Genomic DNA, 25,935 nt, shown 5'->3' on the forward strand with positions numbered 1-25,935 from the left:
GGGGACAGGACAAGAGGGAATGTCCTCAAGCTGCAACAAGGGACGTTCAGGCTGGACATCAGAAAAAAATTTTTCTGAAAGGGTCATTGGGCACTGAAACTTCCCAGGGAGATGGTTGAGTCACCATCCCTGGAGGTATTTAAAAGACGGGTAGACGAGGTGCTCGGGGACATGGTTCAGTGGCAGATAGGAGTGGTTGGACTCGAAGATCCAAGATGGTTTTTCCAACCTAGTGATTCTGTGATTCTGTGAAGCTCCTGGAGATTATGCAGTGGCTGCAGCCACTGCTGTTGAAGGACCAGTCAGTGCATCACGAGTGAGCCCCCCACTCTGCCAGCTGCCTCGAGCCCACAAGACAGTGATCACTTTCCATGCATCTACCATCCCCGCAGCCTGGACCACATGGGGAAGGATGGGCAGGGACTTGGGCAGAGTGCCCGGCTGCAGCAGCTCTCTACCCTCACTGTGCATCCCTGTTCGGTAAATACAACAGTCAGAGTTTTACAATCAAATATTTATGCTGGTAAAAAAACATTTTACATAGTCTTTAAACAGCTACGTCATCTCCCTTTTTTCCTTCTCTGATCTCTCTGTTTTGAATTGGGATTGGAGAATTTAACGTATTTACAAAGAAGTAAATATTATGATGAAAACATCAGGCAGCTTAATAGTAGCCTTAGCAAAGTGCAGAAGTATTTTTGTGTTCGTGTTGTCAATTGCATAATATCTTCAGGACCTTCATAAATTAAGGGACCTTGCTTGGGAGCTTGCAGCACTGTGGTAAATAGTTAACAGCTCAAATTCAAGTGAGGCTAGTCTGCTGTCGGAACAGAGAGAACTCATGAGATGTCCATTATAAATTCCTGCCCTCAAGCTCTGTGAGGTAATATGAGGTGACAGATCAGTCAAATGCCTGGCAGACAGTGGGAAATTCAAGGTAAGCCAACGCCTCTGTGATGGTGCTTACCAGGGCTTGATGCAATCAGAAGGTTGTGTTGGACCATCCATGCTCACAGGTTCTTGACCAAAGAAGTACCGTGCTCTGGGCTAAGTCCTGAGCTAGGACCAGGCTAGGATCATCCTGAGCTTTTCCCCAGAGACCACCTCTGCTTCATAGTGACAGAGACACTGCTGCTTTGCTATCTCCAGCTTGGGAAAGCTCTGCCTGTCCCAGGTCAGAGAGAGGAACATCCCAACTATGTGAGAGCCAGAGAACTTCTTTTCTGTGCAATTCACCCCTGGGCTGAGTCTCAGGCATGCAAAGAGAAGCCCATTTCTTTGCAGGTTCCTAAAGACCATGTCCAGTGACATAGCTGGAGCTCTGCTGGGGCAGATTCAGAGCAGGAGATTCATACCTGCCCTAACTTCAAACAATGCAGCAATCTGTTTCTCCATCATTGGCATCCATTAATATGCAGTTCACCTGGCACATTGTAAAAGTCTCCCTCAAGGGAAGCTTATTTCTTCCATTCTATCAAAGTGATGAAATCCTGGCAGTAGATATCGTCAAAGGAAGTCCAGAGGTCATCATGCACATTTGCATCTGGTTTCCCTGTAATGCCCGCCTTATACTCAGTTTATCACAGCTATGTTTTTTTATGAATGGAAGAGTGCACTCCTGAGCAACATATTTGTGAAGGCTAATCTCTCTCCAGCCTTCCTCCTTCTTCAGACTTCAGAGTTGTGCCAGCTTGAGGACATTCAGCACAGAGCTTGGTGCCAGTGCAGCTGTATCTCCCCATGGGACCTTCACCAGCACAGCTACACAAGCAAGCAGCAAATTATCGCTGGTCTACACATGGGATAGGGAGAGTCAGGGTCATTACTTCATCCCATCAGACTTGTCTTCCAAGAGCACACTGTGGAGATTCAAGAAATAAGGCTATGGCAGGAGGGCTTTTCTCCAAATGAAGCTGCCAGATGCTAGAGAGAAGATGCCAAAGGCAAACTGGGCTCATTCTTACAGGAGAGGGCAATCTGAGCAGATGTAATTGGCAGGATACCAAGGTTAGGAAAAGAACTGTTTGCTTGGACAGTTGCAAAGTGTTTACAAGACCTTTTACTGGACACTACATCCAACCCTGAGTCTTGCAGTGAATTCGTTTCGGCTGAATTCAGGGGTTTGTTGATGACAATGCTGATAAATACGCTCTGTCCTGTCACCACCAGTAGCTGGAGTACGTGCGTAATGTGGTTGGGCTTTGGTGCAAAGCTGGATCTCCTGTGATTGAGAAAGCAAATGGCAGGGCAGTGAGAGTGAATCCCTTGTTTGAGGCTGAGAGGGCAGGAGGCAGAGCCCAGCCTCACCTGGCAGTGCAGCCCTGGGGAGGGCGTGCAAGATGTCCCTCCCCAAGGCTAAGGCTCCACAGACCTGACGGAGTCTGGCCTTCTCTGGCACACTGTGTCACACACTGACCCCTCCAAGTCCCCAGAGGGATCTCACAGCTACTTCAACTCATTTGGGTCTTTTTCCCGCAGATGTAAATCTACATAGAAACAAACAATCTGCTTTAAAATAAATCAGTACCATAAACAATGGGGTGTGCTGGAAGAGGCTTCCTGGTATCTGGTGAGCAACACAGAGCTGATATCCTCATGGCTTTGGGCTATGACTTCTCAGTTCAAAGGAATTCCCTACCGTGACTAATTTATTCTGGTATTTAACGCTCACTCTTTCACTCACTGCAGTCCATAGGACCCAGTGCAGAGCAGAGATTCCTATAGCAGTACTGGAAACTGGAAAACAGGGAGCAGTACTGGTCTTTGCAGGCTTTGGTACCTATATGCCTATTTAGTCTTCCAAAGAAATGTGGCAACTGGTGGTGATGCCTTCCCTTTTCAGATCTGAACAATGACTGTGGTGCAGCACCATGTTTGGTGGCAGACACCTCCAAGATCACAGAATCACAAGGTTGGAAAAGACCCACTGGATCATTGAGTCCAACCATTCCTATCAATCAAGATGCATGAGGGCTGAGCTCTATGAACTCTGGAAACACATGAAGACCTTTTGGAGTGTTTTACTGTTTCTGGCCTAAGGCAGAATGCCTCCAGGCAAATGGCTCAGTGTCTGCAATGTGATCTCACTGCCTCTCCTCCTTGCCTCTAGTTGGAAATTTATGAGAGAGCTTACCTCTGTTTCTGGAGAACATAAAGAAAACATGTGGTCAGGGCTGGCTTTCATGTGTTGACCAGCACAGGGAAAGCCCAGCTCTGGACAGTGATTTCAGCTGTTGAGTCAGTTGTGGAGATGAGTCCCCTCTTAGAGGTTGCATCACCTGCTAAGAAACAAGCGTGAAAAGTGAACGAAGAGCTTGCAAGGTTTGGACACTGTTATTCCCTGGAGGAGGAAAGGAAGAAATGCCAAGGTCAATTCAGCACGTATAGCAGCTGCCACTGACCAGTACAGCTTCTATAGGCTTCTCAGGAGAGCACCGCGGGGCTCTCAGCATGGTGGCTCCAACACCACCTGGACAGGGAGCTGCTTAGAGAGAAGTGCCAGCTAAGCAAGATCATCTTTAAATGTTGTTTGGGCTGACAGAGTTTCCCCTAAGAGCCTCCCTAAGAAAGTTCAGGTTGAACCAGGAGTTCAGTTTTAGATGAGATCGTATGCAGCAGTTTGAGCCCCTTGGATGACACTTGAATATTCCTGCTCTTCTCTTTCATGTTTTATGTCATTCAGCAGAGTGCCAGTGCTGATGGGTGGGATCTGGGCATTTGGGGGAAGGACTTTCAATGGCCAATAGGCTGCAGCTGAGAAGAAAAGGAATTAAAGAAAGCTGCAGCAGTCTCCTCCTCATGCATCCTCAGGGAAGAGGAAGGAAAGCCACAACACCAGCAGTTCTGTGCAGGCACCGGCATTCAGGACAGGCTGACATCAATTGTCTGGCACTGAAAAACTCCCGCTGTGTGAGGGGCTGCTTGGGTGCTCTGACCAGCTATATGTCTGCTGTAAATGTCCTCGGACAGAAGCAGACTCAGGCTTTCTGCTAGCAGAGAACTATGTAGACATTCTGGGATACGTGGCCAGCAAATCCTCCCCCAAGCAGTGGTGGTCTGAGACGTGCCCTCTGGGGAACTGCTCAGGAACTGTCTGCAGGTTAATAGAGTCCTGAGAAAAGAGCAGGGAGGAATAAAGGCATCCCATTATCAGGTCAGCCAGGTGGGACATATCCCTAGCATTTTAAAGGATGTGCCTGCAAAATCACATCACGTTTTGCATTAATCTGGGTAAACAGTCACCAAAGAAGTAAGTAGAAATCTTTATTCCGAAGCATAGATACCATCTCATCTACTTAGCCTCTGCACACACTCACGGTGACTCAGGCTCAAGGAACCTGTGATCATTTCATGACTCCATTTCCCAAGCTTGGTGAGGTTGCAGGGTTCATCCTCCATTCTGACATGAAAGTAAGGAATTTACCCACATCAAATGGCCTCCATCTGCCCCTATCTGGCCATCCTCCTCAAATGAGGCAGGCCACACACAACTTTCTTGATTCTTCTCGGATTTTACTCACCTGTTTACTTTTTCAGCTGCACATTTTGCAGTGCCTACCCTATCTCAAAAAGCAGTAATTATACTACTTTCCCTTTTTCCACTGTTGATCATTGCCCAGCCTTTCTGCTTCTTATGTATTCCTGGTTTTGACTCATTGCAATACTTTGCTTCCTGCCTTGGAACAACTCGTGAGTTTTCATCATGCTTTCCAGCCTCCTCTGTGCATTTGGTATCAGGCTTGGGGCTCATGTGCCCACTTATCACGTCTGCGTAGTTCTGAAGGGGCAGAAAGATGGTTGCAGGGTGAAATCAGCACATGAGGTGCTGTGCACTTTGGGCAGTTCCCTTCTCCTTGCTGCAGTTCCAGCCATGCCCACTGATGGGCTTTTACTGCTGCAGAGATTTACCTCAACAGGATGACACTGTGTAGCATCTCCCTTGCATTCTGCTCCTCTTTTGCTGAACTCAAAACACTGAAGATGGTGACATGCAGGCAGAAAAGGACACGAACGTGAACCAATCCAGTAGAAGCAAGAGGAACTGAGGGAGCAGGTCTCATTCTCACAATAAGGTGTAACACTGGAGTGAAAAATTCCTGGAGAGTCTTCTTCTGGGTGATGTGCATTGGCATGGCTGATGCGGAACGAGGGATGCATCCATCACATCTGCAGATAGGCCTGAAGGGGTAGAGGGACAGGTCCAGAGTGAGATCAGCACATGAAGCACTGTGTGCCCGAAGCCTCTTGGGGCAGGTCCAGCTAATGCAAGATGGAGAAGGCATTAGAAACTGGCAGGTTCCAAAAGGAGGAGGAATATCTGAGCAGGGCTTTGGCCAGCAGGGGCAGCAAATTATACAGGAGTCTGCAATGCAAGAAAGTACAAGAAACAGCAGTTTGAGACTGTGGATGTCAATGAGTCCTGTCTGGCCCTTGAGCTGCTGATGGTGCGGTTCTGCTAAATGGTGTATGTGTTTTAGAACAGCACTGCCTGTACGGAGAGGTCCATTAGATGGGACATTTCAAACGCAGTGGTCTAAATATTAGGAAAAATGAGCAAGGATCAAGCCTCCTGCTGGACACTGCAGTAGGGCTCTCTTTACTGTGTAGATCACTGATTGGAAATGAATTTATTTTGGTTTATTTCAGGTGTGTGCTTATGATCTACCAGGAATCTAGACAGCTTCCATGTGAAACTCATGCATCAGGGAAGCTGAGACCTGTCCTTAACTTAGCTTGACTTGTACCAATTACATTACGAAGTAGAAGGTGCCATCAGTTCGTTTCCTTCCACTTACCTCAAATGAATCAAACGTGGGCTTGGAGCAGCAAGGGGGTTGCCCAGAGGATCTGTATCACTTATGCATCTTCGCAAAAGGTGTTTCTTCTCGGAGAGAATGTTTGGTGGGTGGAGAAGTGTTCTCCAATGTCCAGCACATGGCTGTACCCAGCCTCCTTGGGATTACTGTGCTCATCTGAAGCATAGGAGTCTTTAAGTCAAGATGTATAGCCTTCATATATTTGGCATTTTTCTGCCTGTCTGTGTGTAACAGAACAGGAGGGCAGGTTCTGAGTGTGGCCACAAATGCTACCTGAGCCACAGCATGTGTGAGCATCTTGAGTGGATGCAGCGACACGCTGCCAAAGGTGTGCACTGAGCAGTGCATCGTTGGGCATGCAGCAGGAGGGAAGCACAGACAGACAACCTCAACACCCCTGTGCTCACTTTCATCTTCCTAGCACAGGCACGGATCTGTGCAGACCAGGGTGTAGCTTGCTCTCTGCCTCAGCACCCGAACGAGATGGACAAGGGGTGGCAACGACTGGAGTCACAGCTCTATTTGACAAGTAGCCACGACCTCTGGCTCCCTGATGGGAAGGGCATCCAACACAGCACTCGCGCAGAAGGACCTGCACCCAGTTGTCCTCTCACCTGGGACACTTACCCTGACCCTTCAACTTAGGGGCACACAGACCCCAAAACCACACTGGCTGCCCCTCTGTGGGAGCTGGACATAGTGGGGCCCTGCCTCGCACCACACTGCAAAGAGTTAAGTCGTCGCTCTGTTGATATTTCCAGTGGCTCCCAAAGTCAGCCGAGACAGGGAACGCCCTGATTGGCTGCGTACCGGCCGGTAGTAATTAGTATCAGATATCAAACTTCTGTCTTTGCTAAGACCCTTTCCGATAGTCGCTGCTCCCCGCTAGACGATGACATCAGCCAGGACACCCAGCTGCTGGTAGTAAACTCCGGGCAGGAGGAGGCTCCCACTAGCTCCACATTAATTAGTTCAACACAGCACAGGGGGAGCAGTTGGTGGTTGTGGAGGGTCAGTGCTGGATGGGACCAAATCTTTCAAAGCTGCTTGCTGCTTCTTACCAGCCAGCTGTAAAAGTATCCAGAGAGTCCAGGAGAGCTGGATGAATCCTGAGCGCTAGCTTGTGGTCTGGACGGCTTTTCTCTGGGAAGGAAGTAAATGGTTTAAGTGAGGGGCATCTGGATCTGGTCCCCGAGTCACCATGACACTCCTGGGGTCTGAGCACTCCTTGCTGATTCGGAGCAAGTTCAGATCAGGTAGGGGAAACCTTGAGATTTCTCTTAAAACTTCTCTCTCCGCAAGCCGTAGCCACAGCCTGTTTTGCGTTAAATGTTTGGAAGCAGCATGCGAGCAAAATATTCAGGGAGTCGTAGAGCTGTCATGGCTTTGCACTTACAGAGGCTGTTCTGCAAGTGGAGAAACGCATCTTCCTTCCTCTTTGTTGCCTTTTTTTTTTTTCCTGGTTTTTCGTTGTCTTTGATTTATGTCTGTGGTTTATTTTGGTTAAGCTGCAATTCCTAGGTCTCCTGCCCTGGCCCTGCTGCAAAGGACTCGGGCAGGAAGCCAAAGGGGCATTTGGGATAAACAAGGTACCGAACACTGTCCATATATTCCAGGTGCTCTTGCAGGTCCCTCTGTAATAATCGCAGTGAGGATGGGTTTGACACTCTCTCTGACATGCAGGCAGCTGACTTTGTTCCATTAAGTTGTGACTAATTGGAGAAAAATGAATTTGAAGAAATGCGTCATTTTTAGAAGTAAAAATAACAAATGGAACATGAAAAGTATTTAAAGTGACATCATCAGAGAAATAAAACCAGAGCCACACAATTGATTGCCACTCTCGGAGGGTTTGCAAGTAAAACATGCCTCCGTCTCGTAAGTCAGGGGAAGCACCGGTCAGGGGCTTCTCAAAGGACATTCAGCGTGAGTGAAGGTGAGTGAAGGTGAACTATGGGACGGTCACTTCTAAATCAGACCCTCTGCTGGATATTCGTGCCTTTATTCACTGGCTTTATTTATAGTAAGTATGCCGTGTTTGTGAGCGCGTGTCTTTACTTCTAATTTTTTAAGTGAACATAACGTGCTGTAATATTGATGGTAATGTCAAAATACATTCTCACGGAGCTTTCTCTGACCTTCCCAGAGGTGAAGTTCTCCCCGGGAATACTATCTGTGAGGATGTTCAGACAAACCTGCTGCATGTACTGTACAGGACGCTGTGAAACTGGACAGGGTAGTCACGTTGGAACATGCACACGGTGTGGCATGTCACCCACGCCGTGTGTGTTTGTGTCTCCTCGTGCATTGTAGATAATGAAATTAGAGATTTATGAGACTGATGGTAGACATGAGTGGTGTTATCAGGATCTCTTAGATAGCTGGGTGGTCAACTTAAACTTTGTTTTCTCAGCAAATACAAAGTTGGCAGTGGGTTGAAAACCCAAGAGTGTGTGTGCAAACACAAGTGTCCTAGTCTGGCTGGGTTATACAAAACTTGGGTCCAGGGCTTTGGTGTGGTTTCCATATCGCTCTGATCTTACATTTCATTAGATTAAGTCATTCCTCAGATTTTGTTGGTATATTATGGTACATTGCTGTTCATTTGAAAAAAAAAAATCTCAGTCTGTAATATTTGCTCCAGCAACTACAAAGCAACACTGCCATCTTTCTGACAGAGGAGGCTGGGCTGAGTTACATGCCCCTGCATTCTTTTCAAATGAACCAGTATTGTTTTTAAGGCTCATTTCTGGTTTATTTGTAAGCTGGCTTTATTATGGAACCAACAGTGGGGTCTCTAAACATATTTTTCAGATGATTCTTCAGTAAAAGTAAACTTTGTGGGTCTTTGCGTCCATAAATTCTTGTGCCTTTCAGCATTTCTTGGGCAGGCAGTTTGTGGGGCGTTCTTTGGTTAATGACTTATTCCCACAACTGCCATCCCTCACTATGGCTTGGTGAGAGATAGATTTCCCATCTGACAAGATTTCTCTGCCTATTTAATTCTATTTGAGTTGGGCTTGCCAAAATCCCTACCATGTGTCTGTGCCACGCTCTCCCCTCTGCTGGGATGGCTGCAGGTGATGGGTTTTCAGGTTTGATACCAGAAAAAAAAATTTCACGGGAAGAGTCATTGGGCACTGGCAGAGGCTGCCCAGGGAGGTGGTTGAGTCACCATCCCTGGAGGTGTTTAAGGGACAGGTGGATGAGGTGATAAGGGGCATGGTTTGGTGGTTCATAGGGATGGTTGGACTTGATAATCGTGGGGGTCTTTTCCAATCTAGTGATTCTGTGGGCACGGCACAACCCTGGTGATCGCAGTCTGTGAGATAGGGGAGGAAAGAGGGATGCTGAGTATCAATAATCCTGCTTTCAGTTTGTGCTGGATTTTTAGTAACATGGGAAATAGTGATGAAAACTTAACAATTAGTAGCTGAATCGGTCAAATCTCTTTTACATGCACTCTCTATGGAACAGTTTCCTCTAGTGTACCTGCTCCATGTGCAGATTTTGGTAGCTGCCAAGCCCCACAAGGATGGCAGGAGGTGCAGTGCTCCAACATAGTGTCTTCCGTTTGCTTGGCAGAGGGATGAGTGTCTCATACAACCCATTGCCTCGCACCACAGCCCCCTGCCAGGCTCTGCATCTGTAACACGCTCACAGACAACAGCAGTTTACATGGGGAGCTGGGGAGCTTGCGCAGAGCAAGCGAAGGACACACCAGAAGGCATCAGGCCCTGTAATGCCGAGCCACAAGGAGCTGTGCTTCACGATGCGCTGTCGCTTTGGAAGTGGTCTTGTGCGGGCAGGTGTGAGGCTTTGCTTGCTCCCCAGGTTTGGGGAGGATTAGCTGTGCGCCGTGGCTCATGACTTGTCTGAATCCCTTTTGAAGGATTCCAGACCAATGTAAATGAGGGCTGAGGTAAACCTTAATGACCGAACTTTTTCTCTCTCTCCATGGCCTGCATACACTGAGCAGCTGAAAGAGCTACGCGTGTGTTAAATGGTGCTAGATACACGTTACTTGCTTGTTGTTTCCACATCCCAGAATTCCTTTGATCTCTGTGGCACACAGCAGGAAGGAAGTTGGTTTGAAGATGGTTGCAATTAGGTGTCATTCCAAGGGTAGCTCGAGGGTTAGCTTTCAGTTCTTGCTTCCATCTGGCAGCATCAGTAGCAAGAAAAAGAAAGAGTTTGTCCAGGAAAGGCTGCTCTGATGGAGGTGGAGGCTTTTACATATAGTGCCCAGCAATACTCCCTTGAGTCCCATGGTGTTTTCTCCTGCTCTTCTCTCCACAATGGTCCATGGTGAAGGACCAGCGTAGCCATGCAGCGCGGTGAGACGGTAGCCATCCCAGTGCAGGGCACCAGGCAAGGCTCCAGAGGAGATAGATCAAATCACCAACACGGTGTGGGCCTTCAGGTTCCCCCTCCCCTTCCTCAAGGATTTGTGTGCGTGTTTATTTTGTCTGTTTTGCCAAAGATAAATATACTGATCTGAGGTCATCCTGACAAATTTTGCAGGAATGATGATTCTTCAAGCCTGCCATGCTATCCCGTGTGCTCCAAGTATCAATGGGATTGCACTAAATCAACTAGGACATCTAAGGGCTGTTCCAGAAACATATTTAACTCTTCCCAGAGACAACCATTTATGTGAAGTGATCTCCAGCTTTGAATACAAACCAATTGTACTCCAGCAGCGGGGAAGTGTTGTCATCGGACAGAGCAAACAAAGCTGGCAAATGCAGGCTTAACCTTAACTCTGACCTTTTCAGTCCCACAATATGGAGAGTTTACAAGGCCGACATCTGCATATCATCAGTGGTAGTTCAGATAATTGGTGAGAAGTGAAAGTTTAACACTCTAAATACAGCTCTGCATGGCTTGGCATGGGGTGATATCCAGGCCTAATTGTGGACACATGGCTGTGAATGTGCGGAGAAGACTCGCCTGCCTCTGCGGAGGAAAGGACTCACGCTGACACACAGGGCTTGAACAAAGCTGGTTGAGATGGGAGAGGAATTTATCCTGTCTGCCTGTGGTGGAGAGAGTGATTTGAAGCAAAACCAGCAAGTTCATAAAGGCAGAAGAGAGTAGGTCTTGGTAGGGTGTTAGGCCAGGCATTTTGGCAGAATCTTTATTTTCATTTTCGCGGTGTCCAAAGATAAAGCATGTGCATGTGTTTCCCCTCAAATCATGAGCTTGTACAACTCACAATCAGTGTGTGCGGTCAGACCACGGCCTCGCTGTAGCTGATGACATCGTTTTGTGATTTTGTCAAGTTTTTGTAAAACATTGACTCCCTGTAGATCGGTTTGTGCTTGGTTTTGGTGTTTTAGATGACAGACTTATCTTTCTCTCAGTTAGGCATGTGTTATAGCACAGATCGAAATGTACAGAAGGATGGATGGATGAGCTGCTTATGGGGATATGAAGGGATGACACCAAGGGGGACTGGTGACAACCTGTTCTCAGGACCGTAGCTAGGCTGAGGTTGCACATTATGATGGACACAGCCCTCAGAGGGATTTCACAGCTGGTTGTTCTTTAGTGGTGACCTGTGCCCATTTGGTGGGCTGGGCTCCTTGCTAGCCAGGTGTGGTCCTATGTCCCTTCCAAGGCACCTGCAGGCTCAGACATGGGTTTAGAGATGTTGTTCTGACTAAAACAGATGAGGTTTTTGGTGCAGTGCAGCCAAGTAACATATATCATTTTAGCACATTTGCCTGCAAGAAGATAAAGTGTTCCCACCTCTGAAGTCATGAACATCACAGGCAGAAGTAAAGCTGGTGTGGTTGATCCCCACTCCAAGGCAGAGCCCAGACAAGAGAGGACTGACCAGAGCTTTCCACAGCTGTCTCAGCTGAGCAGTGCCATTTTCAGTTGGCCTGTGGCTGGCTCAGCTTCAGTTCTGCCCACATGGGTCCCACATAGGCCATGTTGTCAGAGGATAACATGAGCCTGAAAACATGCTGCTCCAGAGAAATCACTTTGTTGCATCTGACTATCAGCTGAGCAGATGAGCCAGTGCAATGGAGGTGTTCGAGACAGAGCCTGGCCAAGGTTTTTTTGAAAAACAGCAGCTCCAGAAAAGTCAGTCCTGAGATGCTCCGCTGGACCAGTTCTTCACCCTGCGGGTGGTGGCACCCAGGAGGTCGGCTGACTTGTCACTCAACTCAGGTGACTCCACATTCACCTAAGTACCCCCTGATCAGCAGCCTGAACTTAAAGATCATCTAGTTCCAACCCCCCTGCCATGGGTAGGGGCATCCCACTAGATCAGGTTATCCAAGGCCCCAAAGTAGGCTGGATCCAAAAGAAGTTGGAGTGAGGTTTGTGTTGGTCTCCCAAGTAAAAGGTGAAACGATGAGAGGAAATGGCCTCAAGTTGCTTCAGGGGAGGTTCAGACTGGATATTAGGAAATATTACTTCACTGAAAGGATTGTTAGGTACTGGAAGAGGCCACCCAGGGAAGTGGTGGAGTCCCTGTCCCTTGAGGAATTTCAGTGATGTGTGGATGTGGTGCTGAGGTACCTGGGTTAGTGGTAGAGTTGGCTGTGTTAGCTTTATGGTTGGACTCGATGATCTTAAAAGTCTTTCCCAACCCAAACGATTCTGTGATTCTGTTTCCTGCCTGCCAGCGTGCGTGCGGAGGTGAGTCACCAGGTCCCTCTGGTACACACCATGGCTGCGGACAAACACATGTTTCACATTTGCTCAGCTGCCGTTTGATATGCAACAAAGCTGCTGCTATTGAAAACAGGAATCCCTCCTCCCCACCACCCCATTCTCAAATTGCTGCCAGCTCCCTCCATGCCCCAGCAGGGCAGTGCCCAACCTGTGCCCCGCTCAGCTACACCCATGCTCCTAAAACCCCAGCTCTGGGCCACGAAGGGCAGGAACGAGCTGCTGGAGTGGCTGGCAGAGGGAATAGTGACTACTTTCTGCTTTTTTTCAATGGCAGTGCCAGCTTTAGTTGTCAAAATGCGGACTCCCATCATGGTCACACACTTGGGTCAACCTGGCATAACGTGGTGCTTCTGCTGGTCCCCTTCACTGCCCAGCCCAGAAGCCCCAGCTGGTGCAGGAGCAGCGCAACATGCAGGGAGCAGCAGGTGACTGCCCGACCACCAGTTCTGGTAGCAGCAGTGACTTATTTCAGAGGAAAATGAGAGCGTGGCAGCTGCACTGGTTATGAATGTGGTTCCCAACCACAGGTGGTGGCACAGCCCAGGCAGGGAGAAAACCAGCAACTATCAGGTTTTCACCAGAAACCACCTAAGAGAACTGGGAAGAGCTGAAGCAGCAGAGACTTTGTCTCAGTCACTCTCATTCCCAGAGGGTCTGTCAGAGGTTGAGACAGATGCTGGGCCAGAAGTTAAGAAGCCGCAGAGCACCTGCAGCTCCACCTGGGCACTTCTCTCAGTCACAGCTGAGATGAACACTGAGATGTTCCTGGTGCAGCCTCAGAGTTTCTAGGGAACCTGCTCTGGATGGTGGGAAGGGACAGGCTCTGATCCAGCCTTCTTCAGGGAGAAAGACCATCACAAATACTAGGTCATATCAGCTATGTCTTTCCCTGCCTATCCTAATCCTGAACCCTGCGAGAAAGGCAATTCAATACCTCCCCGGGCAATGTGCCTCAGTGCTGCCTATCTCCTTGTGCTGATAAAACTAATAACCCGAAGAGGGGAGGGTGCTGTGGGTGCTTTGGCAATGGCCCAGCATGGGAGATGCTCAAATACAGGTTATAGAAGTCCCATCCTGGCCAGCTGCTGAGCACTGTACTCCAAGTACCCCTGCAGACTGAAGCAGAAGGCCAGGTCTGCCTGCTGCTGAGGTGGGAGGAGGATTTTAATATCTCTTTTCCAGTGCATCACAAGGCCAGGCAAGGCCCAGGCTGTTCTCTTGGATTCTTAAGGCTCTGAGGTCAGCTCCTAAGGAGAAGGATGACTCATGACTACAAATCATGGGCAGTGCTCAGACCTTGGGCCACCAAAGCAAGCTATGGATGCCAGGAGGTCTTCTCTGCAGTGATGATAGAGCTCTACTGCAGAGGATGTTTCTGGAAGCTGTATCACTAAATGAGATTTAGCGCAGAAGTCAGCATTATTTCTAACAGCAAAAGTTCATGAGCAATATCACCCGAATAGCTCTGACATGCTTTGCATCATTTAGGGAAGGATTTCTCATCATGAGATGCCATAGGAGGGAGCAGCATTGCTGAAAGAAAGGCTGTCTCGCAGCTGATGGTGCCAGCACAGCTTGGTACCGCAGGGTGACCAGTGTGTGCAACTGCCCCCAGGGGGACTTAGAATGGTTTGGGTTAGAAAGGTCTTTCAGGTCTTCTCACTATCTAAGCTGGTGCAGACAGGATGCTAGAGGTGTGAGACCACGACTCTCTCACCAGTGGTACCTCAGTCATCACTCTTTGCTTTGCTAACACTTCAGAGGAACAGTTATATTACAATTTCCTTGAAATAAAATAGTATATTCCAGAAAAAAAAAGATCCTGCACGTAGTGGGTGACAGTATCCTGAAAGTGAACCCAGCACCCAGAGCTCCGGCCTCCAGACACGTAGCAAAGGCAAAGGACAGGAATGCAGCTGGAGTCAAACACAGCTTAATGCAGGAGACACAGGAGAGGCTGTTGGCTGGAGCATGGACCACCTGCAGCAGAACAGGCTTCCCTGGATTTTGCACTGTTTGCTGGAAGGCACCGGGATCCAGGAAATACAGGTTCCTGAATGCTGCTCCTGCATCCAAGCAAAGAGAAAGCTGTGGTAGTGAAACATGCACATTTTCAGCACTTCTTGCATCCAGCTAGATGCTGAATCTTCCAGCCATGCCACTGTTATCATCACCTTCCAAGCTATGCTTCAAGGGAATTTGCAGCACCTCCATTTTCTCTAAAAGGCCTGGCTGACAGCTGACTGCACCCTGAGGCTGTTAAATAATTTGTCTGCTGGGAAGGGCTATGAAATAAGCAGAAGAAACAGAGAATGTGGGCTTTGAATGCAGGGTCATCTGACTGATAGCATTGCCCTGGGTAGTGTGGAAGTGGGGTGTCCCTTGGTCTGGCGGTGCCAGAAGTTGGAATGTGGGAACTGTGAAGGGATGTGATGGAGCATCCTCACCTGGATATTTTACATCTCAATGGGGTATATTGCTGTGTCCTTGACAGGGTGTTTTATGTGACTCTAGAAGTCTTTGTTATCTGATTCCTTTTTGATGATGGGATGTTGGATGTAAATTGCCACAGTTTAAGGGAAGGTGCTTTAATGCCTGGGGCACTGGACCAGGACCTAGGAGAGTAGAGATCCATTCTTGGGTGAGCTACAAAGCTTCTTCGTGCTTGGACAGTCTCCAACCTCCCTTAGCTCACTTCGTTGGGGAAAATGCAAAACCACGCATGACTCTTCAATATTATGACCAGTCACAGACTAGGTTCTACACAGAGAAACTGGGGTCCACCTCACTGTGTAAGACAGCTACCACAACCTGGTTGCTATTAAACTGCTTCTATAGTCAAGGAAGAAAGACAGGCATGGACTGCCTCATGTGGTTTTCAGGTCCCCGGATGGAGATGACTCCTGCAAAGAGAATGTAGATGACTGGGTGTGATGTAGCTACCTAGTACAAGTGTCCATGGGCAGAACCAGCACTGACTGGGGGTGGTGCCGCGGGGCAGTGGAGGACTACAGAATTCCCTGGCAGCCAATGACTTCTAGCCACCAGCTTCACTCTGGCGTAATGAGAATAGCACACATGCAGACTTTAGCAGGTACTGAAGGATATGGTGTCCTGAAAGGTGCTAGAATTTGGCAGGAGATCATTGTCCCACATAAGGCTTTCACTAAACAGTTGCTCTGAATGTGGGTTGTACAGAGGACATGGAAAAGTCACAAGCAATGACATCTCAGGGAGCCTTGGGCTTTGAGGACTCCTCTGGAAGGAATTATTATTCAGCTCCATCCCACATCCCAGGGAAGCCACATTGTAGACGTGAGCTGTTGGCAGAGCTCAGCAGGTTGCTTCTAGGGACAAAAAGAGCTGTTCTGTCCTTTCTTCTCCCTTCAATACTGGTTCAGGGTAGCTAAGGGGATGCAGTCTGAGGCTGTGCTGATAGGCACTGCTGTTATATTGTGATCACTGGAAGACATATGGCCTCGTGGCAAGCTGCACTGAGTTTCCAGCAGGAAAATATGGTTGTGAGTTTTATGGTTGAACCTGTGATACCAGCGTCTACTTTCTTGACAACAAATTTGCAAAACCAAAAGTATAGAACATATTACAAATCCAAAGTACAGGCAGGGTTGATGGGTTGAACTAACTTGTGCCTGCCTGGGCCACACAGAGGTCCACAGCCTTGCACAAGGCAGCTTGTAGGTGCACGGTGGGATGTCATTGCATGCTGTAAATATTGAGAGGTGTTTCTTTGTTTGGTCAGTGCTCCAGAGCTGAGGCCATGCTGCTAAACCACTACTTGGTGACCCTGATGAGTGGTTCATTCCCATCTGACAGAGTATTGTTTCTAAAAAGAAGTTATACCAGAGATTGTAGGTCCTTGGAGCAGTGGGTTCAAACAGATGGCACCAATCTCTCCTGACCACATTAGCTACATCCCCCTCAGTAGAGTGAGCGTATCTGTATCCAGTGCTGAGCGCTGCAGGGCTGGAAAAGTGTTGCCAGGCCCTCAGGAGGGTGATGGAGTTGGAAAGCTCTATCCAAGCTGAACTGCTAGGGTAAGGGAAGACCCCCCAGCATCAGAGTTCAGACCTGAGCAACTATGTGAGCTGAAGGCAGGATCACCTGAGCCTGCTACTACAGGCAGGGATAGTTTCTGTCCCAGGCACTAGGGTCCTGCCTGCATCAGAAGCATCCCTGCCCTGCTCATCCATCTGCAAATGTGAGGATGGGTCAGTGCAGACTACTCATCTCCTCCCTGGCAGGCTTTCTCAGTTTGGAGCACTGAAGCAGGGATCGGTGCCAGATCTCTGTGCCACACACCTACCCCCAACACATTGTCCCTGATAGATGTATTAGTACTTCAGTTAAATCCAGCATCTTCTCCTGACACACGCTCTCTCTCACACAGTTTTACAGCTACGGCTCCAGCAGAGAAGGACCCGTGAGCAGCTGGCAGACCAAGGCATCATGCCACGTGAGTAGTTTTTTCTACCTTTTTCATCCACTCCTGGCTCAGAGGGGCTGTGTTCATCTTGGGCACCATGTGGAGCAAGCTGCCTGCTCAGACCCACTCCGAGCAGATTGCTACCATGGGGGACTTTGCTTCCTGCCCTCTGGAAATATTATGGTCCTTGTGCTGTACAACAGTGCCCAGCATTTGCCACAGAGATTACAATGCCACTGTTCAAACTGAAGTCAGGAGAGATGCTTAGCTTACACCATCCAAAAACTCAGCTGCATAGCTCCCTGTCCCAGAGGTCACTGTAGCACGACACATGTATCCAACTCCAAGCAGAAGGCTACCAAAAGCTCTTCATCTAGGCAAGGGTGGAGAATCTCATGTCTTGCTGTAAAAGCCTGGAACCTCTGTGGCAGGATCAGACCCACAGAAGAGGTTGAGAGTGTCCCTTCCAGGAGGCTTTGGAAGAAGGAAACGGAGGGTAACTGCCCTGGCCCAAGTGTGGAGAGGTAGCCCTGGGTGAGTGAAACACATCGAGCTCTGTGACTTTTCTCAGCCAGGACCTTACAGGGTGGAACTATCAGGGTAGACTTGAGGCCAGTGAAACCCCTCCTGGGCCTGCCTGCTGCAGACTGATAAATGATGTCCCTGCATTCTCCTCTCTGACCACATTCATCCTTGCCAATCTGGCATTCAAGCCTGAAGGACAAGCTGTAGTCCAGTATTAAAATGTAGTCATTCAGCATCAGAAAGCCAGTCACTAGAGACCAAAAAACTGAGTGAGTGAAAATTATCCCCTTCTACACCTGCAGTTGCATCATGAAAACTGTAGCGTTACCAGAGAAATGATGTGGAGAGCTCAGCCCTGCTGGATAGTAACTCCATCCTAATCTAATTCATGCTCCATGCACATGAATCCATGATTATCAGGGATCTAAGCAGAGGATTATCCTCTCTGTCTCATCAAGGGCCTTTTAGGTCCACTGCTAAGATCACAGCTTTCCAAGGGCCGTGTCACTTTTGTCTCTGGCTGTGATGCAGCTCTTGTCTAAATAGCGAAATAACAACTCTCTCAGAGCACAGCTACAGCGCCGCTCGCTGCACCCTGCCCGTGCCTCTGCCCTTCTTGTGCAGCTGCCTTCCAAAAGCTCTGTGTCAAGGTAGCCAGCAAAGGCACCTTCTCACTACAGTACTGCCAGCATCAAGCATTAAGAAAACTTGAGCAGGATGACAAAAATCAGAGCTGTCAAAGTGATCACAGGGTTTTAAGACTGATAAACTCAGGTTCTTTTCATTTTTCTTCTGTTTATTTCTTCAAGCATTCAGATTTCATGCTGCCTGCCACCAAATGGCAAACATTTTCATAGAATCACAGAATAATTTGGGATTGGAAGGGATCATAAAGCCCATCCAGTTCCAACCCCTGCCATGGGCAGGGACACCTCCCACTGCATCAGGTTGCTCAAAGCCCCATCCAACCTGGCCTTGAACCCCTCCAGGGATGGGGCAGCCACCACTGCTCTGGGCAGCCTGGGCCAGGGCCTCCCCACCCTCACAGCAAAATATTTCTTCCAAATATCTAATCTAAATCTCCCCTTTTTCAGCTTAAAACCATTCTTCCTCATCCTATCACCACAATCCCTAATCAGAGGACCCCAGGAGATGGAGCTTTAAGCAAAATAGCATGACATTTATTACAGTATTGCAAGCACTGGCAATACAACCAGTGGCCAAAACACGTCTGACACCTCCTGAACTGCTGAGTCTGCTCTGTAAAGGTGAGCTCACTCAGAAAAGGTGCAGAACACTCCATTGCACACATATTAGTGCCAACCGAGAGGTTTGTACGCCTGATACTGCCCTGCAGGGCCCAGTGCATGGGACTGCACTTCTACAAATGGCATCTAACATTTAAAACTTATGCATTGCAGACCACGTATTCGGACAAATTTATTTAATGGCAACTGAAGGGTGTTGTCCTGCCATGGCTTCTTTGCACTCTCAACTTCTAGGCTGACATTTTGCAGTCTGGTTTCTGTCCAAGAAGGCCATTTTAGGAAGCCTGAGCACAGTTTCACTGAAAGTAGTAGAAGAGGCACTTTCGCCATTATAAAAACAAGCGTGCAGAACTTAACTGCTGAATTTGACCTCAGGAGGAAATGTCAGACGTTAACATTTAATACAAGAGAGCCCCAGCCAGCATCCCTGTGGCCTGGGCATGAGCAGAGTCATTCATTATGAAAAACAAATCTTTAGTTAAACATATCTTCCCGTGTTCTGTTGGCTTTGAGGACCAGCATGTGAGTTGGGCTCTAGGAGGTGCACTGGGAAAGGATCTCTGTTCACATGTGTTACAGGAGGGCAAGAAATGAACCTATGTGGCTGTAACCCATAGTGGTTGAGACTAGCCTTTTTGGAAGGGGAGAGATGGGCATCGCTGGTCTCCATGGCAAGAAGCTACTTTGGTACCAAGCCTGGAGCAAGCACTTCATACCACATCGCACATCAGATTTTGCCCAAGGATTGTTTTCAACCCACTGCTGACATAATCCCAGGACAGAGAAACTTTTTTTTCTGACATCCATTTTATACAGAGACACAAAAGAGAGATGGAAGATCAGAGTAACAGATAACATCGGATAAACTTTGAGGTCTTGTAGAAACCCTTGTAGGAAGGGGACTTGGTGACTACACAGAGCCTGCTGAGCTGTTCAGTGGTGCAGCTATAGCATGGCAAATGTGAAACACTGGAATAAATCCCAGGAAGCTTGCTAGGTTTTGGCATCCAATAGAACAGTGTGGAGAGAATTATCAGTGTTACCTGAGCATAACACAAGGAAGTTAATACCCTTACCAAAGCCCAGCCTCTGCTTGCTTTAACTGGAAATCATTAATGCTGTTCCATATCTGAGCCCTGTTTAAACTCCCTTGGATGTTCTTCTAAGAAATGGGAAACCTTCTGAAGGCCCCATCACTGGAGAAGGCAGAAAATGCCTAAAGGAGGATGCTCAGGAGCAAAAGGCAGCAGCATGACGTAAGACTTCAGGTTCAAAGCTGGGCTCCGTCAAAAGTTTTCATGTTGTAAATTGAACAACAGAATGGCAAAATTATCAACACTATTGAAAAAGGCTCTACAAATAAAGACAGGCACAGGCTGGTAGGCAAGGGCAGCCTGTGGGCCCATCAGCCCCATGACTCTGAGGATTCTCTGAAAGCAAGGGGATATCCAGGTTCATTGAGACACGTTCATGCTCCCCATGCATAGGAGTGCAGGTGAGAGCAGAGCCTGCCCCATTCTTAAGGCTCATTGAGTAGGAAGTTTCCAGTTTATGCAGCTACATATGCAGTTTTATTTTCCTAGTGAAGCTGCTACAGACCTGGCAAAAGCATTCTAAACGAGCATGTGGGATCACTTGCAGAAAGGCAGGCTGTAGGGCTGAGCATGGATGAACCCTTGCTGTAGACCTGCACAGACTCTTGCCCTGAACCTCAGCCAGTTCCTGCTCACCTACCCGAAAAGTGGGTGAGACAGCTTGCAGGATCATGGATTTCTCAAGGCAAGGTTCCCCCTACTGTGATGGGCTGCAGAAAAAGCTGCACTTGAAGTAAAGACCCTCTTGCTGTACACAACCACCACCTCATCTTTTAATTCAAACCTTAGAGGCAATAGTGCCAAGGTTCTCAACAAGATCTCTGTTCTGTTGCCTCTAGACCCTCAGCCAATTCAACCTGACACGTCATCCCTTGACAAGTTATCTGAATAACGAGTGCTAGCAATGTCTTTATTTGTTTTGCAGACTAATACAAGCTGCAGCATCCACATAATTCCTCCAAAAATCTTGGTAAATGACTAAATTCTGCAACCTGTTCCTCTTGAGTAGCATGGCGTTTGGTCAATGCCTGTAGCACACTCCCAATGTCAGCACTTCAGAGTGAGCAGGGCTGTCAAAGTCACATCTCTTGCTAACTTCATTTCCTCACGTGCACCATTTTATTTTGCTTCTGATTGAACCTGATGTCACAAGTCCTCCTGGCTGCTCACCAGAGCATGGCACAGTAACGCTGGCTTCTCTGTACGTCCGCTTTCCAAATGTTAGGGGCAGGAACATGCCATCTGTGCTTCACTGTGATCCACTGGAGGTTAGGGGGGTAGCCCTGGGGGTTGCCAACCAAAAACGAATTCAGAGGTCCCCCAAACATCTCCTAGCAGCCCCCAGTCTTCTCTTCATCCTACTCTAGACTGATGGATAATAACAGGTCCTGTGTCAACATAATTTCTGTCCTTATTGGATCCTGTTCAGAAGACAGAAAAACAATTCTTGTTGTCAGAGTTGTAGCAAACTGGATTTGTGGGTCAGGCCTCCTTTCCCTTCCCCATCCCAGTGGAACAGTTAATTTTGCTTGCTTACAGAGCCAGAAAAGAATTTTTGCAGGATCTTAGAAATATTAAGCTTTTCACCATGCAACTTCTGCTCCGGTTTCTACTAAACCAGAGTAAACCAGGAAATGTGCAAGGTCCTCTGCAACTCCAGATCAAGCTGCTCCATAGGACTGGTGTTCACTGGTCTAAGGGCCAGGGGTTATGTGCTTTCCTTCGGAAGCCTCTCTGAGTTAATTCTCCTTGGTGCCAAGAGATGTCAAAAGCATGATCTGTGGCCTGGTACCTGGCCAGGCAGCTGCTCAGGGAGGCCCCAGGTCACTCAGATGATTCTGGGCAGGGGACAGAACAAAAGTCCAGTGAGAGGGAACCTAGAGGAAATGGAGGGGCAGTCAGCAAGGGAAGAGGGACAAAGGACCACAGCTCCAAGGTCTTGCCTTGAGATCTCCTTGCTGGAGGCTGCACCGATATGGCCTCAAGAAGCAAGGCAGGTCTTTTCAGTTTTCCTGCTGGCCTCAAGTCTCAGGCACTTGCGGGTGAGGTCCTCTCTCAGGTTGTTACCTCTCCCATATTGCCCTTCTGGGGCTGTGGTGCCTTCCGTGAGTTGTGTTAAGCCCTCCAGGGAAAAGTGGCATCAGCTCTCTGACGTGTCCCACAGAGCACTGTGTTTCAAAGCCTGCACCCTCACCCCGCCCATGAACCTCCTGCACTCCTCATGCTCTTCATCCCCCCTGCTCTCTTGCCACAGACTGGCTGAGAGCACGGGATTTCCCAGAGCTTTCCTGAGTTATTTTTAGTCAGTGCAATAAAGAGAACGGCTAGTTTGTGTTGCTATTTTTATAGCACTCATTAAAATGCTGTTGCTGAATATCCTAGTGGCTGCTTGCTTCTGCTCCTGTGCTGACTGCTCCTCTCTCTTTCCTGTTGCAGCACTGAAAAGTCCATCTGCATTCCATGAACAGCGAAAAAGTCTGGAGCGAGCCAAGGTAACTCCTGCAGTCATCCCAATGAAGGGACACGTGGGCTCGCTTTGCATGCATTGGGCGGTCTGAAAGCACCTTCCACCACTTTCTCCTCCACTGACATCCTCCATCCAGACCTTGTGTCCATGGATGAGGATCAAGGCCCCTCCCCTGCTTCCAGATACGGCGGGGCCAAGCCAGGGATCACAAATGCTCTGGAGCATCTTCTCCAAGCAGAGGAGGTTTAAAAGGTCAGAGGGGCCATCTATGCCTTGATCTGTGGGGTTTCAGAACAGCCCCTGGGTTTTACATGAGGCTGTGGCCAGGGCATATTTCAGCATGGAGTTGGCAGTCCTTCCAGTAAATGTCCAACCAAATGAACCAACCCCTTTTCCTCTCCAGGCCAGGTCCACATCCCACTCCTCGCTGTGCTGGCTGCTTTCCACTCCTGCTCAAGTCAGTGGGGTTAGAGCAGGGGCAGCTGCAAATAAAACCGACAGAGCCTAACTATTTAGCAAGTGTGCAGGAGGAATGCTGATGCCCTTTGTCACCTGGAACAAGTCCCCAGGGAGCTTACACTTGTCATCAGACCAGACTCTGGCTTTTAGCTCAGCAGTGCTGCTGGCCATTACGACACACAACGTTGAGGAAGCTAAGTGGGCCAGGCTCCCACCAGCCCCATTATCTGACTGCACTCAGGGTTCCCTAAATATTGCCGAAGGCAGAGATAAGATAAGTAGCCATTTCCAGAACACATCAAATCTCCGTGATATGATCACTTTTTGGGAAATCACACTGTTTTTTTCCAAGCTCCCACCATCCAGCCTTGACCAAGCTGAGGGGATGTCTAGGGAAAAGGAAGCAATCTGTCATGCAGATTTTGCCTGTACACAAGAGTTTGTTCCATTAACCTGCAAAACATGCTTGCAGCCTCATGGAAAAAGGAGCTGTGCAAGGAAGGATGATTGTGAAATATGGAGAAATGCTCTTCTGAACTTAAACACACTCCAAATCACTTGCCCCGAGTCTCCTGCGGTAACGAATGGCGAGCAGGAGAAACATAATACAACTCTGAAAAATTAGTATGCTTACAAAATATCAAGCAATCCAAAGTATCCTTGAAGTGTCATATATTTTACAGTTTCAGTATACATTTGTGTCTCTTTGTCGTTCTCTTCAAAGGCTTTCACTGGCTGGTTGCCTGGGGAAAAGGGAAGGATGGTCTACTCTGTCCCAGACAGCCTGAATTTTTAAAGCATGCTAACAAAGACACTAGCGAGCACAGCCCATAACAAACACACTCACTTGCAAGTGTGCCCTGCTTTAGAGCTGACAGGGAAGGAGCAGCGGCTGTTTCTGAATAATTACTCAATGGCATTTGTTGTTTAGTTGATACTCCTCCAAACTGATGTTCTGCAAACAGAATGCAGATAGCCATAACCGTTTTCATGTGTTTTGAAAGCTCTTCTGCTTCAGCTGATGATAAAAAACCCCTACATCTGAGGTCTTGCTCCACCATTTGCAACCCAGTGACACAAATGCAGCTTGTAAACAGCAAAGGTTAAAAGGAACTGAAATCACAGCAGAAGGTCAGGGGGATGCAGTGCGAATGCTGAGTCCAACACAAACAATGCCACATCTGTAGGGCAGCAATTCAAGCTTAGTCCAAGTCAGGACCTGACCCGAAGCTTAGAGGGAAGTGCATTAGGTGGATTTAATTGCACTCAGGTGCAAATACCAGCTTGCTCTGACCTGGCACAGGAACCAGACAAACCTCCCCGTGGTCCAAACAAGGGATTGTGTTGGTGAAAATAAGCTGGGGAAAAAAATATGAGGGGAAGGGTAAGAAATCGTAAAGACTTCAGTAAATAAAATGTCTATTATTTGTTTAAACATGTCACTGGCTATGTTAGAGGCTGGCATCCAGCCAGCGCAGCAGGCTTTGAAGTCAGCGTCCTATAACAGATTGCTGGATCGGAGGACAGAGAGCAGGCTGACTTTCCTGAGGCGCTTACACCCAGCAGTCCAGCAAGCGTGGCCGGGAGGGACAGCTATCGCGCCTCCACCTCAGAGCAGGACAGCCCCGGCTGGGTCGTTCCTGATGCATGTGTGACCAGAGATGGACATCCCACCCCAGCAAGCTGCTCCAGTGCTCTCTCACCCGTGCTGTGAGCCAGCCTCCCCTGATTCCCAGCCCAAGCTCTTCTGCTGCAGTTTAGCCCCGTTACTTTTTCTCCTACATCCATGCACATGCAGAAGTGTTTATATTTTTTCTTGTAGCACTTTTTTAAAGCATTTTGCCTCACGCTTCCCTACAGCCATCTCACCTCTGGACTGTCCAGTGACCCCTCCCTTCAGCCTCTCCTCGCTGATCCCTTCTCTGGCTCACTGAGGATTTTTGCAGCTCTCCTCCAGACGCTTCCCATGGACCCTTTTAGATGCAGGGCCATGCTGTTCCTGGGGTCTATCTGTCAAACTCTGACATCCTTCATTTTGTCTCCTAGAAAGCTGCCTGCTGGTCTGGGGATGCAGTTCAGCTGCTGATCCCCAGATTCTCCAGAGCCTTTTATATGTCTTTCTCTATCTCTGCTTAAGGCCGCTACCCAGTGACCACTACAGAAGCATCTCTGGTGGATTAAGTCTTCACCTACCCTAGTGTTTAATCAGCTGGCTTAGCTATGGCTAAATGTGACCTGAAGGCAGCCCTTTCCATACGTCCTTCTTTAAATTGTATCAAATGCGTTTCAGACCTTACTCCAAATCATATTGCATTGTAATACACTCGCCTTGAGTAATTCAGAGTCAAGGACTACGTCTACTATCATCCAAGGCATTAATGAATATATTGACTAGCGGGAAAAAATGCTGCGTATGATGATTTGAAATATTCTTCTGTTTAGACTGTGAGCCATTCCTCATTCCTCTGGTGACCCAGAGCTATGATCCTTTTTTTATGTTAATCTTACCCAGACCAAATTTATCTGGCTTGCATATCAGAAAGCCGTGCGAGATAATGTCAAAACATGCTTAAAGCCAAGTTACATGAGATTCATTGTTTATTCCTGTAACAGAAATTTGTCATCTCTCCATAGAAGGAAATTAGGTTGCTGTGATGTGGTTTGTTCTTGATGAATCCATCCTGGCTGTTACTCAATTCCTTGCTATCTTCAAAATCCATTTATATAGATTGTTTGATTACTTGCTCCAATATCTTCCTGACTGGTTTATAATTTCCTAGTTTCTTCTCTCCATCTCTTTTAAAGCAAGAAATTATGCTCTCCCTTGCCCAGTACCTTGGAGACCCACAGACAGTTGCTATTACTCTAGCCTTGTGTATCTCAAACTGTTTGGAAACACTTAACTCATCTGAGTATTCTCCAACCTGTTCTCCAACCTGATAACTGGAGCTTCTTCTCTTTTGTTGCTGAAGGTTCTTGGCTTAGTCATCTGATTGATAAACAGCCATTTGTCTTTTTAGTGAGGATGGTTTAAAAAAGCATTAAAAGCTGTAGCCATCTAAGCATCATTCACAATTATTTCTCCTGTTTATAGAACACAGACAGCACTTTCCATCGCCTTCTCCTGGCTACAGAAGTGCTTATAAAATCTTTTTCTCATGAACCTGTA

The 25,935-nt window shown here is 48.0% G+C and overlaps 2 protein-coding genes across 4 annotated transcripts in view; one reads left to right on the forward strand and one right to left on the reverse strand.

Annotated features, from left to right (window-relative positions):
• MYOCD (myocardin) overlaps positions 1-25,935 on the forward strand; it is a 234,554-nt gene that overhangs the window by 189,678 nt on the left and 18,941 nt on the right. Inside the window, exons 1-3 of one of the 3 annotated variants that reach the window (XM_069872311.1) lie at positions 6,474-7,072; positions 16,918-16,983; positions 22,277-22,332. In XM_069872311.1, the coding sequence (XP_069728412.1) occupies positions 7,018-7,072; positions 16,918-16,983; positions 22,277-22,332 (177 nt within the window). In that variant the 5' untranslated portion in view covers positions 6,474-7,017. Of the gene's footprint in view, positions 1-6,473; positions 7,073-7,099; positions 7,840-16,917; positions 16,984-22,276; positions 22,333-25,935 lie in introns of those variants that run through there. The other 2 variants (XM_069872310.1, XM_069872309.1) reach the window with 2 other exon arrangements.
• Positions 1-25,935, reverse strand: part of ADPRM (ADP-ribose/CDP-alcohol diphosphatase, manganese dependent) — a 193,257-nt gene that overhangs the window by 39,921 nt on the left and 127,401 nt on the right. The gene's annotated exons all lie outside the window — the stretch shown is intronic.

Source organism: Phaenicophaeus curvirostris, chromosome 19, assembly GCF_032191515.1.
Source record: "Phaenicophaeus curvirostris isolate KB17595 chromosome 19, BPBGC_Pcur_1.0, whole genome shotgun sequence".
Lineage (NCBI taxonomy): Eukaryota > Metazoa > Chordata > Aves > Cuculiformes > Cuculidae > Phaenicophaeus > Phaenicophaeus curvirostris.